Source organism: Hakea prostrata, chromosome 7 (genome assembly GCF_041222555.1).
Source record: "Hakea prostrata isolate BN-2017 chromosome 7, UWA_Hpros_2, whole genome shotgun sequence".
Classification (NCBI taxonomy): domain Eukaryota; kingdom Viridiplantae; phylum Streptophyta; class Magnoliopsida; order Proteales; family Proteaceae; genus Hakea; species Hakea prostrata.
In genome coordinates, this window is record NC_142606.1 from 3463430 (window position 1) to 3476569 (window position 13140).

General features: G+C 36.6%; 1 protein-coding gene across 1 annotated transcript; it reads left to right on the forward strand.

Annotated features, from left to right (window-relative positions):
• Nucleotides 1-326: 326 nt before the first annotated feature.
• LOC149009032 (LEAF RUST 10 DISEASE-RESISTANCE LOCUS RECEPTOR-LIKE PROTEIN KINASE-like 2.1) lies at nt 327-12737 on the forward strand. Its single transcript, XM_089160935.1, is given in 7 exon segments — nt 327-1023; nt 1212-1252; nt 10343-11099; nt 11260-11301; nt 11394-11423; nt 11521-12470; nt 12472-12737. Coding segments are annotated over 7 exon segments (2724 nt in total). The 3' UTR covers nt 12679-12737.
• Nucleotides 12738-13140: the final 403 nt, after the last annotated feature.

The following is a 13140-nucleotide window of genomic DNA, read 5'->3' on the forward strand; positions in this document are numbered from 1 at the left end:
TATTCTTACTCTTGACTTCTTTTGATTGACCCGGAGAAAAAAACAAAAATCTAACTCCGGCTAACCCTTTTTATTAAACTGAACCGATTTGAGGTTTTATATTTTATATTTTATCTTTTCCATTCTTCCATTTTCAAATTAATAAATTATTGATTTGTTTCAACATCACCTTGCTTAGAATTACTCGTCGATTGCGGTGTCTTGTTTTCCCTAATTGTGGTTAAATTGGACCAAAAGAATTTGTGGTTAATGACTATCCCGTGGCAGAATAGCAAAACCAAGAGCATACTTCAGACGAGTTCTTTCAAATCTCAATTCAGTTCATGATGAGAATGATACCTTTTGTTTCTTCTTTTGCTGCTCTCATATTCTTGTTCTTGTGCTTCATCGACTGCCAATCAGCCCATGTCGCCGCCTTGCGAGAAGTCTGCAACTCTTCCGCATCTTGTGGTGATGTTCTCAACATCCAGTTCCCATTTCACCTGGATACTGATCCCAACAATTGTACTCAGTTTTCTGACTTCCTACTCAAATGCGACAACAACAATCGAACCATTTTGAATCTGCAATTCTTCAACTATACGTCGGCTTCATACTACACAAGAAAATACTTCGTGGATGAAATCTTATACGACAAAACACTTATCCTAGTTGTTGATCCTGGTTTGCAGAGAGGGAATTGCTCCTCTGTTCCCAACTATTCTAGCTTCTATGGTTACAACGATATATACTGGCTGAAATCAAATAAGAATGGCATCACATTCGTGAATTGTTCTTCACCAGTCGAGAATGACACAGATTACATATCTACCTCTCCTTGTCTCAATGGAAGTTCCTCACGACCATATTCGTATGTTCTTCTCAAGAAGACATTAGCTACCCTTCGTCATAACTGCAAGGTTTTATGTGTCTCTCCTAGTCCGGCAAAGGGAATTCCGAACCATACATACCCAGAAATTCACCAGGCTTTGCTGTCCGGCTTTTACCTTGGTTGGCAAGATCCTCTTGCCGAGCATAAGGAATGTCCCTGACCATTCGGCTCTCTTCACTGTCAGTAGCAACGGCAAACTAGAATTTAATATTCAGTATTTTTATATAGATATGATTCTAAGTTATATATATGGTAGTCAAATAAAATGTTTAGTGGTTGAACATTCTAACATCTGTAAGTCTTTCAGGTTTTCTGATGCGATTATTTTTATATGATGCAGGTTTCTTGAAATTCCTTTCTGGTGTATTTCGACAGATTTTGGTAAGAGCTTTAGAAATCCTTTCTTCAATTTTACCCTGCCATTTTCAAGATTCACTAAAGTCGCTCCTGAACTTGTTGATTTTGTTCTTATACAGATGAATTTCTCCGAGTCGCCCCAGAAATAGGTGAGACCAAGATAACATAGGTGTTTACCCCTAGCTTGTGCTTTTACCAGCATTGACGCGTTATGAAATCCCTTAATGCTTCTTTCTGTTCACTATAGGGTACTTCATGATAGCAAAGACATCAATCGGAATATTGGGTCTGTCAGCCCTTGTTATCTACAAATTACACAGGAAACATCTGTCAATGGATGACGGAATTGAAGAGTTCTTGACCAACTACAGGAATTATGCGCCAATGCAATATTCATATTGGGAAATTTGGATAATAACCAAGCGTTTCAAAGAAAAATTAGGCCAAGGAGGCTTCGGCACTCCTGCAACTCCCATCTGTTGGGGATTTGGTTGTTCATTACATCTCCTATTCTTCACAGCAAACCATTTACGTCCAGAAAAGTTGCCTTGAAGAACTCATCCTTGGGTTTGATGATGCTGATAATAATAGCTCATTATCTTCGACATCTCCATTCCATTACTTCTATAACACCAAGAATTACACCTTCTTTACCTGTCCGATCAACCAAGTGCCCTGTCTACGCAATGGGACACGTACGGTTTTCTTCATAGATTCATCATCTGACCTGGCATCATGAGGAAGCAGTCATTAGTCATTAATTAGTGGGTGGGGTCTATTTTATTTTGTTCCTTTCTATTCAAAAGTGGGATTGCAATTGTGCTACCAATTTTGTACGCAATAGGTAGTGAAGCTGTGGCAGGGAATTAATGGCCTTCAAAACCAAACAAGGGGGTGGCAGGAGAGGGTTGGGGATTTATTCTTTCATTTTTTTATTTTTTTTTTGAATCCGAAGAGTTTATATATAGCTGGCTAAACCTGACTCCTGATACCACCTTGAAAACCTTCATGGACCGGGACTGCTGTTTCTGGCCTCAAAATATGTGTCAAGTTTCACACCTCTAACATACTTTTCCAGTTGGAAAAGACATTCACGTTTAGGATGGATCTGGATTCTCTTTGATTGTGTGGTGATAGGAAATCAAAGTTTGTGAAGCATTTTTGTCATCGTCGTCCCCATTTGAAGCATTACTTCTTGTTCAATCGTTGGTGTGCCCTAAACAACTTGTCATTTATCCCACCATCCCTGGAAGAGGAAAAATAGTTTATGTAATTATGCAGCACATGTTGCATGTATGACATTTGGTCACTTTCCATTCCTTGGTTTGGATCGAATCTTGTGTTTTCATGCATTTATCTTTTGAATTTCTTTCTTTTCTTTATACAGTCTGTATTTTCCTTCCAGATCCTGAATGACGATCTCATTTCAATTACACTTTTGTCTCTTTCATGCTAAATAAAAAAATGCTGTAGCGAAACCCGTTCAATGGGGACAAAGCTTCTTGTTGTTGCTGTAATTATGAAGTAGAAGAAGTGTATCTGACCATGTGTGCTAGGACCATTAGGCTACATTTGTTTGTTGGAATAAAGGTGGATGGGAAAATTCTTGAAAAAAATGCTAGATTTCTTATTTTTTTCAGTTAAACCGAAAAGGACATTCACGTTTAGGAAAAATAGTTTATGTAATTATAAAGCACATGTTGTGGCATGAGCCGGAGATTTCAATGGGGAGAGTTTCAAGTCTGTAGCTGTCAAATCTATGGAGTTATAATTTATAAAATTAAGTGTTTGGTTGTGGAATGAAATCGGAATTCATCCTAAAATTTATTTGATCGACATGATTTTTGTGAATGTACAATTGGATAGCTTTTTTGAAATCTCTCGGATTTCACCCTTCGTAGAAAAAAAAGATTCACCTTTTTACAAAAAACGTGAATCTGTAGATTTCATGAATCTAGAGATTTTTACAACCAAACGGGTATAATTCTCAGATTCATGAATCGAGAGATTTGAAATCTCTAGATTCATGTAACCAAACAGGCCCTTAAATCAAGGAAACTTATTCAAAAAAACTTATCTAGTGACGTGGCAACCAACTTTCCCATCTCAAGCCATTTAAAAACTCCACATATTTGGTGGGACTTTGTGAAAAAGTTGAGAAAAATAAAAAGTGGGACCCACAACCATCATTTTTCCACAAAACCCTTTCTTTTCATTTACTTCTCCCTCATCCCATTACACATGGGACTCACATGTTTTTTTTCCCACCCCACCTTTGCAAACCAATGCATGTACAAAAATTTCATCTTTCAGGCTTCATGATAATGATGAGGGCGAAGTCTAAATGGCATTCTTTTGTTTTTCAATGCATATACCCTCACCACCACTGAAAAGGCATTGGTTCCGAGTGTTATGCTTTTCTTGTATTTTATTCCATAGGCATAATTGAAATCTCTTATCAGTGCTGTTCTTTGTATATTTGTAATGTTGTTATAAGGTAAAGTAGAACATCCATTAATTACCTAACTTTTCTTGTTGGTAAAATTAATTACCTAACTAGAGGCTAACTAAACTGAAAGTTATCAACTCCTAACTATTTTATAATATTAGGCAAGTTGCAAACCCCTAAGCGAAATTAAGCTAAAAGCCAATAAAACTGGAAATTTTTTCTTTTCATTGACAACAATAATTGTGTAACTAACTCTAGAAGCTTCAAAATTTACTTAGACTTTCAAATGGAATTCCTTGGATTTGAACACAAAATAACTGAAAAGAAAGTCACTGTTTGCTAAGTTTTTTTTTTTTGTTTTGTTTTGTTTTGGTAAGTACTGTTTGCTAAGTTTAAAATTTGCATAGTCATGTTTATCAAAGTTCCATAAATTCATTTCCCTTCACTTTGAACAAGACAGGAATGTAGCAGCTGACACCTAAATTCTTTCTCCAATTGAAAGAGGTTAATGATCTTAAATGCACAAAGACAGCTGACACATAATTGTAATGAATCATTCATATCAAGAGATGAATTAGGGTGTTTCAGTTCACCGACAAAAACATATATAGATGTGCTTGAACCCTTTGACAATGGGAATTTCATCCTGTTGTAGTTATCAAGACTTCAGCTGGTGATCGCCTCTGACAGCTTCCATCTCCACAGAAAATAAGGTGCCAAGGGCCAATGACATTGCAGCTCTTTAGGACTTTTTCCTAGCACCTGCATGCACAAGCACACACCCATTCTTTACAAGAGACACTAAAAGCATTCTAATCTAGAGCAGACCATAAGTGTTAAAGCAAAGTAACGGATCAAATGTTTTCTGGAGAATTTTAACCACATTATAGAAGTTATAAAGCATCAAATAGACTGTCATGTGATAACTTGGAACTGCTTTGATGACTATGGATTCAATTACTTAAAACATGTAAGTGGTTGTACTTGCAAACAATAAGTACCAGAAGATAATGGTAATCAGCGTTTATCGCTGCCTGTAAGAGAGGAGATAATTGATATTTTTTGTAACCCACACTGACGGTTAATATCAATTATATCAATTATAATTAAAAAATATGCATGACATATCAATTATATTAAAAAATATTGAGTTCTTTTGATTAAAAAAAATAGGGTAGATATCACTTACATACCCTCTTAGTTGGATGATATCAATTATCTCCTCTCTTACCTAGCAAATATGTCAAACACCTCCCTTTTGTTAATTTTCTCGGTTAAATTTAACTTTTACCGTTAAATGTTTTTCTACACTCCAAACTAGCATTGTCTAAAAATGTTTTTTATTTTAAACCCTAAATTTTTATAATCACCCTAACGGTTAAAATATTAAATTACCTTCAATTAAAATAATTGTTAAGAAACCAAAACAACATAATTAAAATCCAAATTATCTTTTATTATTTAAAGCCCAACATACCTTTTTTTTATTATTTATCAAACAATTAATAAACCCCAAAATAGTAGTACGTGTTTAATTTTATCAACATACCCTCTCTCTTTTTTTATTGCATTTTTTATTTACTTGATAGTAGAAGGTGTTTTTTTAAGCATTCTCAGAAAGGACATAATTTGCATTTGGACTTGCGAGACAAATATGTGTTGGCACCATGTTTTTCTAGGACATAGTGGACACTAGTTTTTCACTTTTTTCCCTTGTTCTAATTTGTTGCATTTGGATGTTGTCTTTACCCCCATTATTCACATAGACATAGACGAGTCTGGATCAGCTACCCGTCGGCTTTACCACCATAAATACAGGGGACATAGGGGTTGGGTGATGGAAGGGTTTTTTTTATTTTTTTATTTTATTAGTTTTTACCGGTGGGTCCCACCGAATTTGTGGTGGTAAACCCGTCGGGAAGCACAGAGTGCTCCCGGTCAGGGGTGATGATTTGGATTCGACATAGACGGCATCGTTGATTTGTTTGACCATAGAAGACCTAAATGTGTCCTGTTGAAGATAATGGATTAAAAATAGGGGGAAAAAAATTTCTGTTAAAACTTGGCAGTAGTCATGACCCTCCAGGAAATACTTTTCCAGCAAAATGAATGCAGCATAAAAAACCATCTTGATGTTGAATTGCAGGTAGACACGAATCTCAAGTCTCCCGATGATTTTAGTCATTGGAAGTACATATGCTGTTGCTCCTTATTCTTCAGTTCTCTTTGAGGCAAAACCATGAAAGTGGACTTTAGTCACCGGTGAATGATGATCCTGAAACGATAGTTAGAAATCTGAGAAAGTTGGTGAGAATATGAAATTTTCTGTGAGGATAATGAAACATTTCAGTAGGATCACTTGTATATATTAAGAATTCCATGTAAATAGCACCTGCTATTTTTTTTGAGGGTTCGGGGATGATTTTATATTCTTGAAATGAATCATATAGTTTTTTTTATAGGAATCAAAATAGGTTTTCCCTCCCATTTTCTGGGTTTTTTTTCTTGGTTTTCAAAAATAGCATACTGCTAGGAAGGGTGTGAACCCAAGACCTCTCCATGGGAGTCTGAGCTTTTAACCCCTCAACTAACCCACCATTGGCAAAAATAGTATAAGAATTGATTGGTGATTAAATCACGCATATAGCTTAAACCCAACCCCACCCCCCCAAAAAAAAAAAACAAAACACAAAAAGACCCCCAAAAAAGTTCGCATATAGCAATTTATTCGATGTTTGGATCTACTTGTCTTTTTTAACGTTGTGAAATGTCTTAATCCGGACTAGAATTTTGATAACATGTAACTTTATTTTGCGTTATTCCGACGTCGACTTTCTCATCTATCTCAACCATTGTTGATGTTTCCTTATTTTCAGTTTGGGTGTTGTGCAATTTCAACACTGTTTATAGTCGAGACGAAATTTCGACCACTCATTTTGTAAATTAAATTTTACCACAAAATAATTTATTTATGCAAATGAGTAATCAAGATTTTGTCTCAACCACAAGTTTCAATTTAAGTCATAGACTGCACTATGCTTGCATAAAATGAAGCATTCGCCAATACAAGAGTTGGTTGAATGGTAAAATTCATACTTCTCAGTGGAGAGGTCTTGGTTCGACCCTTGTGGAAGGTATTACATTTCTAATATTAAAAAAAACACCACTATCCCGAAAAAAAATATAAATAAATAAATGAAGCAATTCTCCAACTTAACCGAACAGCATGAAAAAATATAAAATTTGAAATTAAGTGATGATATCTTCCGTTGTTTTCGTAAGAAGTGACGATGACTTCACTAAGCATTTTTTATACTTTTGTCTTACACACATCCTTCGCTTTTTCTTCTCCTCTACCGATTCCATCCTAAGCCTTTTTATTATTATTATTTTTTGCTTTTCCTTTTTTTCTTTGTGAGTGAAAGCAACCTAAGAGAAACCCATTAGTCATCGATGGAGAACTCTCCAAGGCATCAAGAAAGAGAAAACCCATCTGCGTTAACCTCTCCAAAAAGAAATAATAGCAGAAACAGCAAGAGCAGTGGGGTTTAACTTCCATTGACGCCAAATCCATCTCCAAATCTGATGGTTTGGTTGCATTATACAAGAAATTGATTTTCCAAGAAGAAATTTTTTTTTTTGGTAAACTCCAAGAAGAAATTTGACATTCGATGTGGATCATTTCATCATGGACAGCGAATCAGCGATACCTAGGCTGCGTTTGTTTGCAAAGGTGGGGTGGGAAAAAAGGGGTGGGAAAAAAAAACATATGGGTCCCACATGTAGTGGGGTGAGGGAGAAGAAAAGGAAAGGAAAGGGTTTTGTGGAAAAGTGATGGGGTGGGTCCCACTTTTTACTTTTCCCAACTTTTCCACAAAATCCCATCAAATATGTGGGGTTTTAAAATAGCATGGGGTGGGAAAGTTAAACTGCCACATCAGCAGACAAGGTTCCTTGAATCAAGGAACCTTGTCTCCCACTTTTCCACCCCAAGCAACCAAACACTCTACCATTTTAGGATTTAAAGGAAAAGTAAGAAATTTATACATTTTTCAAGAATTTTCCCACCCCTTTTTTCCCACCCCACCTTTATTCCAGCAAACAAACGCAGCCCTAGGGAAATATCGCCGAATATCGCCGACTTTGTGTATCTGTTTTTAATTTAATTCTTCTGTCTCGATTCCCAAACCCATATTTACAAATTAAAATACCTGTTACTTCTATAACACACATTCTCAGTTTTATCTTTTAAACATCAAAATTCCAATTCCCAACCCCATTTCTATCTCATGCAATATATTTTCTCTTTAAAAAACTGATGTGTCAGAAATATTTCCCAACTCATTCCCATAATCCCATCTCACGCAGAGGACTTTTCATTTTCAATTTTTTTTCAGTGTGGTGCAGACGTGCGTCAGAGATATTTCCCACTTCAGGCGGTGGTGGTGGTTCTTCACTTCATATGCGTTTGGGATAATCGGATTTCATCTAAGGCGGTGGTTCTTTTGTGCGGTGGTGAAACCTCACTTCCTCTGTGCGTGGTTTACCTGGTTCCTCTGTACAGTAGTTAGCCGGTTCACACTTCACTGAGATTTTAATAGAAATCAAAAGAAGAGAACCAGGTGATAGCTGATTTTGTGGAGTAGACCCCTTTCTACTTGGACCCCAAAGGTGGTTTGATCTTCCAATTGAAACAAACCCAATTTGAGAGAGAAGAATTCTGTGAATGATGAGGGATATTTCAACCATCTTCTCCTTTGGTCTTCTACCCTTGATCAATGGCGAAGCTTTTGCCGACTTTCGTAACGATTTTCTTTCCCTAAGATCTTGGCGTTGATCTCGGCGACATACTGTATTTCTCATTTCACCCCCTGGCGAAACTGCGAAATATCGCCAAAAATTTCCTTCCATGCATTTCATTTCCTAACTCTTTTTTCGCTTTTTTTTATATTGTTGTTGTTAAGTAACAGTCACGTCACATTTGAAAAATGTGCTCAACGGTTAAAAACCAATGATTTGAAGGAATAAACAAATAAGAAATACAACGAACAAAACACGTGTCCCATGTTCATTGGGAACAGTGGTTTCTGCCAGTCTCAGAGTCTTCAACCAAAAAAAAAAAAAAGGTAAAAAATGAAGTCTTCGTGTCTGTAACGGCTAGTTGGTCGTGGGCTGGCTTGACAGCCGGCACCTTTCATTTTTCAAATTTTCTTCTTTTTTTTTATTATTTTTGGGCTGTGATGCAGCACGTTGAAGCACACGATCTCAACCGTGCGCTGCACATGCTGCACATTAAATGCACAGCATGCAGGTCACACTAATTATTTTTTAGGTAAATTGACCGCCGGCCCTGGAAATGCATATAGCATGTTAAAATGACCCACTCCAACGAAACAACCGCGTTTGCCAAAAATAACAGAAGAAAAACGAAGCAACCGTACAAACTCCACTTTTATACTGAAAAAATTGTAATGCTTTCTGGGCCAGCGTGCCGTACCTACATTACATCCTCAATGGAGAGCTTTATCCCATGGGTCAAACCATGATCTCTCCACTAAAAAATATGGATCTTACCACTTTACCAACCCTGCATATCTTTTTACTGTATCCAATAGTGCACTTAAATGTCAATCAAGTGACTGAAAAAACTTAAAAATTAAAAAAGTATTAATTTAAAATTAAACATTTAATCTGTCTTGTTTGACACATAAATAGAGTGTACAAAAGAAATTTTTTTTCATATATTTATTTTTTATATAAACCATGTGTTAATTTGATTATAAATAGGTCAGGCTGGCTTCCTATTAAATGCTAACATTTAAAGACTAATATTTATTTGTGATATTTTGATAAATTACTTGAAACTTAATTCTTCCTGGAAGCAACCGATCATCTATCTATCTACATTTAAATATTGAAACAACATCGAGGGAGACTTTTATTACCAAAAAAACATGGAAATAAGCTTTTCACCGAAGAAAAAATAAAGAAAAACATGGAAAGAGACATGAAGAGAAACTTCCTTCGTGGAAGAGCACATGAAAGAAAATAAGATATTAATATTTCTGTCTCCAGCTATATTGTGCCACATGATACATTAATTAAACTAGTTAATATCTGAAAATAAATTTTGTTTTTTGATAAAGTCTTTATAGATTTTAAATTGATGAAAACGCAATAGATTAAATAAATCCTTTAATTTAGGATCACCACCTGGGTACCTGATCAGATTAATGGATTATAGTAAATAGGATCAGGTATTGATTCTTATCAGATCCGACTTAGTTGAATCCATGAATGGAGAAGTATATCTGAAATAAATTCTATTAGAGCTTCTATGAAACTTCCTGCAGGTAATGTGGAGATCTGTGAGTCTTCCTCATTGGAGGAGAAAAGGCAGGGTTTTAATTGTTGCTAACTGTTAAGATGTGTAAGATTCTCGATCAATCCTGACTTCCTTTTCATTGACCCGGGAGAAAAGAAAATTCCTGACTCCTAAATCAACTGAACTAAATTATTGGTTTGCTTGAACATCACCTTGCTTAGAATTACGCGTTTATTGCAGCCTCTCTTGTTCTCCCTAATTTGTGGTTTAGTATCCCGTGGCAGAATAGCAAAAGCAAGAGCTTATTTTGTATATATATATACACAAAGACTGAATCGAGTTCTTTCGAATCTCATCAATTCAGTTCAAGATGAAAGTGGTATCTTTTGTTTCTTCTTTTGCTGCTCTCATTTTCTTATTCTTGTGCTTCATCAACTTCCAGTTAGCCCATGTCGCAGCCCAGCTAGATGTCTGCAACTCTTCCGCCTCTTGTGGTGATTTTCTCAAGATCCAGTTCCCATTTCACTTGGAAACTCATCCCAACAATTGTACTAAATTCTCTAAATTCCTACTCAAATGCGATAACAATAATCGAACCGTTTTGGATCTGCAATTGTCGTATTCATCCTACCCAAGAAAATACTTCGTGGATGAAATCTTATACCAGAAGTCACTTATCCGAGTTGTTGATCCTGGTTTGCAGAGAGGGAATTGCTCCTCTGTTCCCAACTATTCTGGCTTCCCTAAAAGAGATTACTATTATTCAACGTACTGGCTGGAATCAAATGAGAATGGCATCATATTCGTGGGTTGTTCGTCACCAGTCGAGAATGACAAAGATTACATATCTACATCTCCTTGTCTCAATGGAAGTTCCTCGCTACCATATTCGTATGTTCTTCTTAAGAAGACAGTCGCTGACCTCCATCGTAACTGCAACGTTTTACGTACCTCTCCCAATCCGGCAAAGAGTATTCGGCACCATACATACCTAGAAATTCACCAGGCTTTGCTGTCCGGTTTTTACCTTCGTTCGCAAGCTCCTTACACTTATGTCGAGAATAAAGAATGCCCCAGACCATTCGGCTCTTCTCACTGTCAGTAGCAGCATCAAAACTAGAAATTTAAATTCAGTAGTTTTACATAGATATGATTTTGAGTTCGATATATGCCAGTCAAATAAAATGCTCAGTAGTAGAATATTCAAACATCTGCAAGTATTTCAGGTTTTCTAATGCGATTATTTATACCATGCAGGTTTCTTAATATTCCTTGCTGGTGTATTTCAACAGATACTTTGTAAGAGCCTTAGAAGTCCTTAAATTTTACCCTGCCACTTTCGGGATTCATTAAAAGTTGCCCCTAAACTTGTTGAATTTGTTCTTGTACAGATGACTTTGTCCAAGTGGGCTTGAAAATAGGTAAGACCATCTGAAGATATCTGAGATGTTTTATCCCTTGTGCTTTTATCGGCAATGACGAGTTATGAAATCCCTTGTTACTTTCTCTTCACTGCAGGGTATTTCATGATAGCAAGGACATCATTTGGAATATTGGGCCTATCAGCCCTTGTTATCTACAAATTACACAGGAAACATCTGTCAATGGATGACAGAATTGAAGAGTTCTTGACCAACTACAGGAATCACACGCCAATGCGGTATTCATATTGGGAAATTTGGATAATAACCAAGCGTTTCAAAGAAAAATTAGGCCAAGGAGGCTTCGGCGCTGTTTACAAAGGAGTGCTTCACAACGGCCATCCAGTTGCAGTAAAGATGTTGAACAAGACTAAAGGGAACGGACAAGACTTCATCAATGAAGTAGGAACCATTGGTCGGATTCATCACGTTAATGTTGTTCGACTAATTGGGTTCTGTGTATCAGGATCGAAGAGGGCTCTGCTGTATGAATTCATGCCTAATGGATCTCTTGATAGGTATATATTTGCTCAAGATTCCAAGAGCAATACTCTAAGCTGGGATAAGTTGTATGAGATAGCCATAGGAATTGCTCGTGGAATTGAATATCTACATCGAGGCTGTGATATGCGGATTTTACATTTTGATATCAAGCCCCAGAACATTCTTCTTGATGAGAACTTCACTCCAAAAGTAGCAGACTTTGGGCTTGCGAAGCTCTATCCAACGGACGATAGTATTGTATCTGTAACTAATGTACGAGGAACATTAGGGTACATGGCTCCTGAACTATTTTATAGAAAATTTGGAGGAGTTTCATATAAGTCTGATGTATATAGTTACGGGAAGTTACTGATGGAAATTGCTGGAAGAAGGAAAAATATCAACCCTCATGTCGATAACTCAAGCCAAATTTACTTCCCAACATGGATATATGATCGGTTGGATCACGAAGAAGACTTGGATTTGGGGACCGAAACAGAAGTTGAAAAGGATATGGTGAAGAAACTGATTATAGTTGCATTATGGTGCATACAGATGATGCCTTAATGATCGTCCTTCAATGAGCAGGGTCATAGAAATGCTCGAGAGCAGTGTAGAACATCTGCAAATGCCACCCAAACCCTGCTTTGCATCTCCATCTGAGACTCTTGATGAAGCTGATGAAGCTATCTCGGATTCTGCACATTCAACAATTTGTGATGAATCAAATGCTTCCTCCGGGGATTCCATCATCTCAAATGTGAATGTATAAAATCTATTATGTGAAACATTGTTTTTCTTGTGTGTTTCTGTTATTTGTCTCCCCCTTCCTCAAACATCCGTTTTGTATTTTAGTTGTTATTTACCTAATGTTTTCACTGTTAAATTGTTGGTGCGCACAACTAAGAACTGTTTAATTGTTGGTCTTTTGAAATTTTGAATGTGACTAAGAATGAAATGTATTATTTTGCAACTGGTATTTATGCTGCATTGAAGGCTCATAAGCCTCTGGTATGTCTTGTCTTTTTTTGGTGTAGAAATCTACCAAATCATTTCTTATTGAACATCAATCAGGCTGGATTATCCATCTCAACAAAACGAAATACTGCAACCCTTCGATCTCATTTCTTGTGTTATGTGATCAGTTTCAACTCAGTGGCCGAAACAGGGCAACGTTGCCAATCAAAGATAGAATCCTCTAGAGATATGGCCATGTTAGTGTTCCAATTGTATG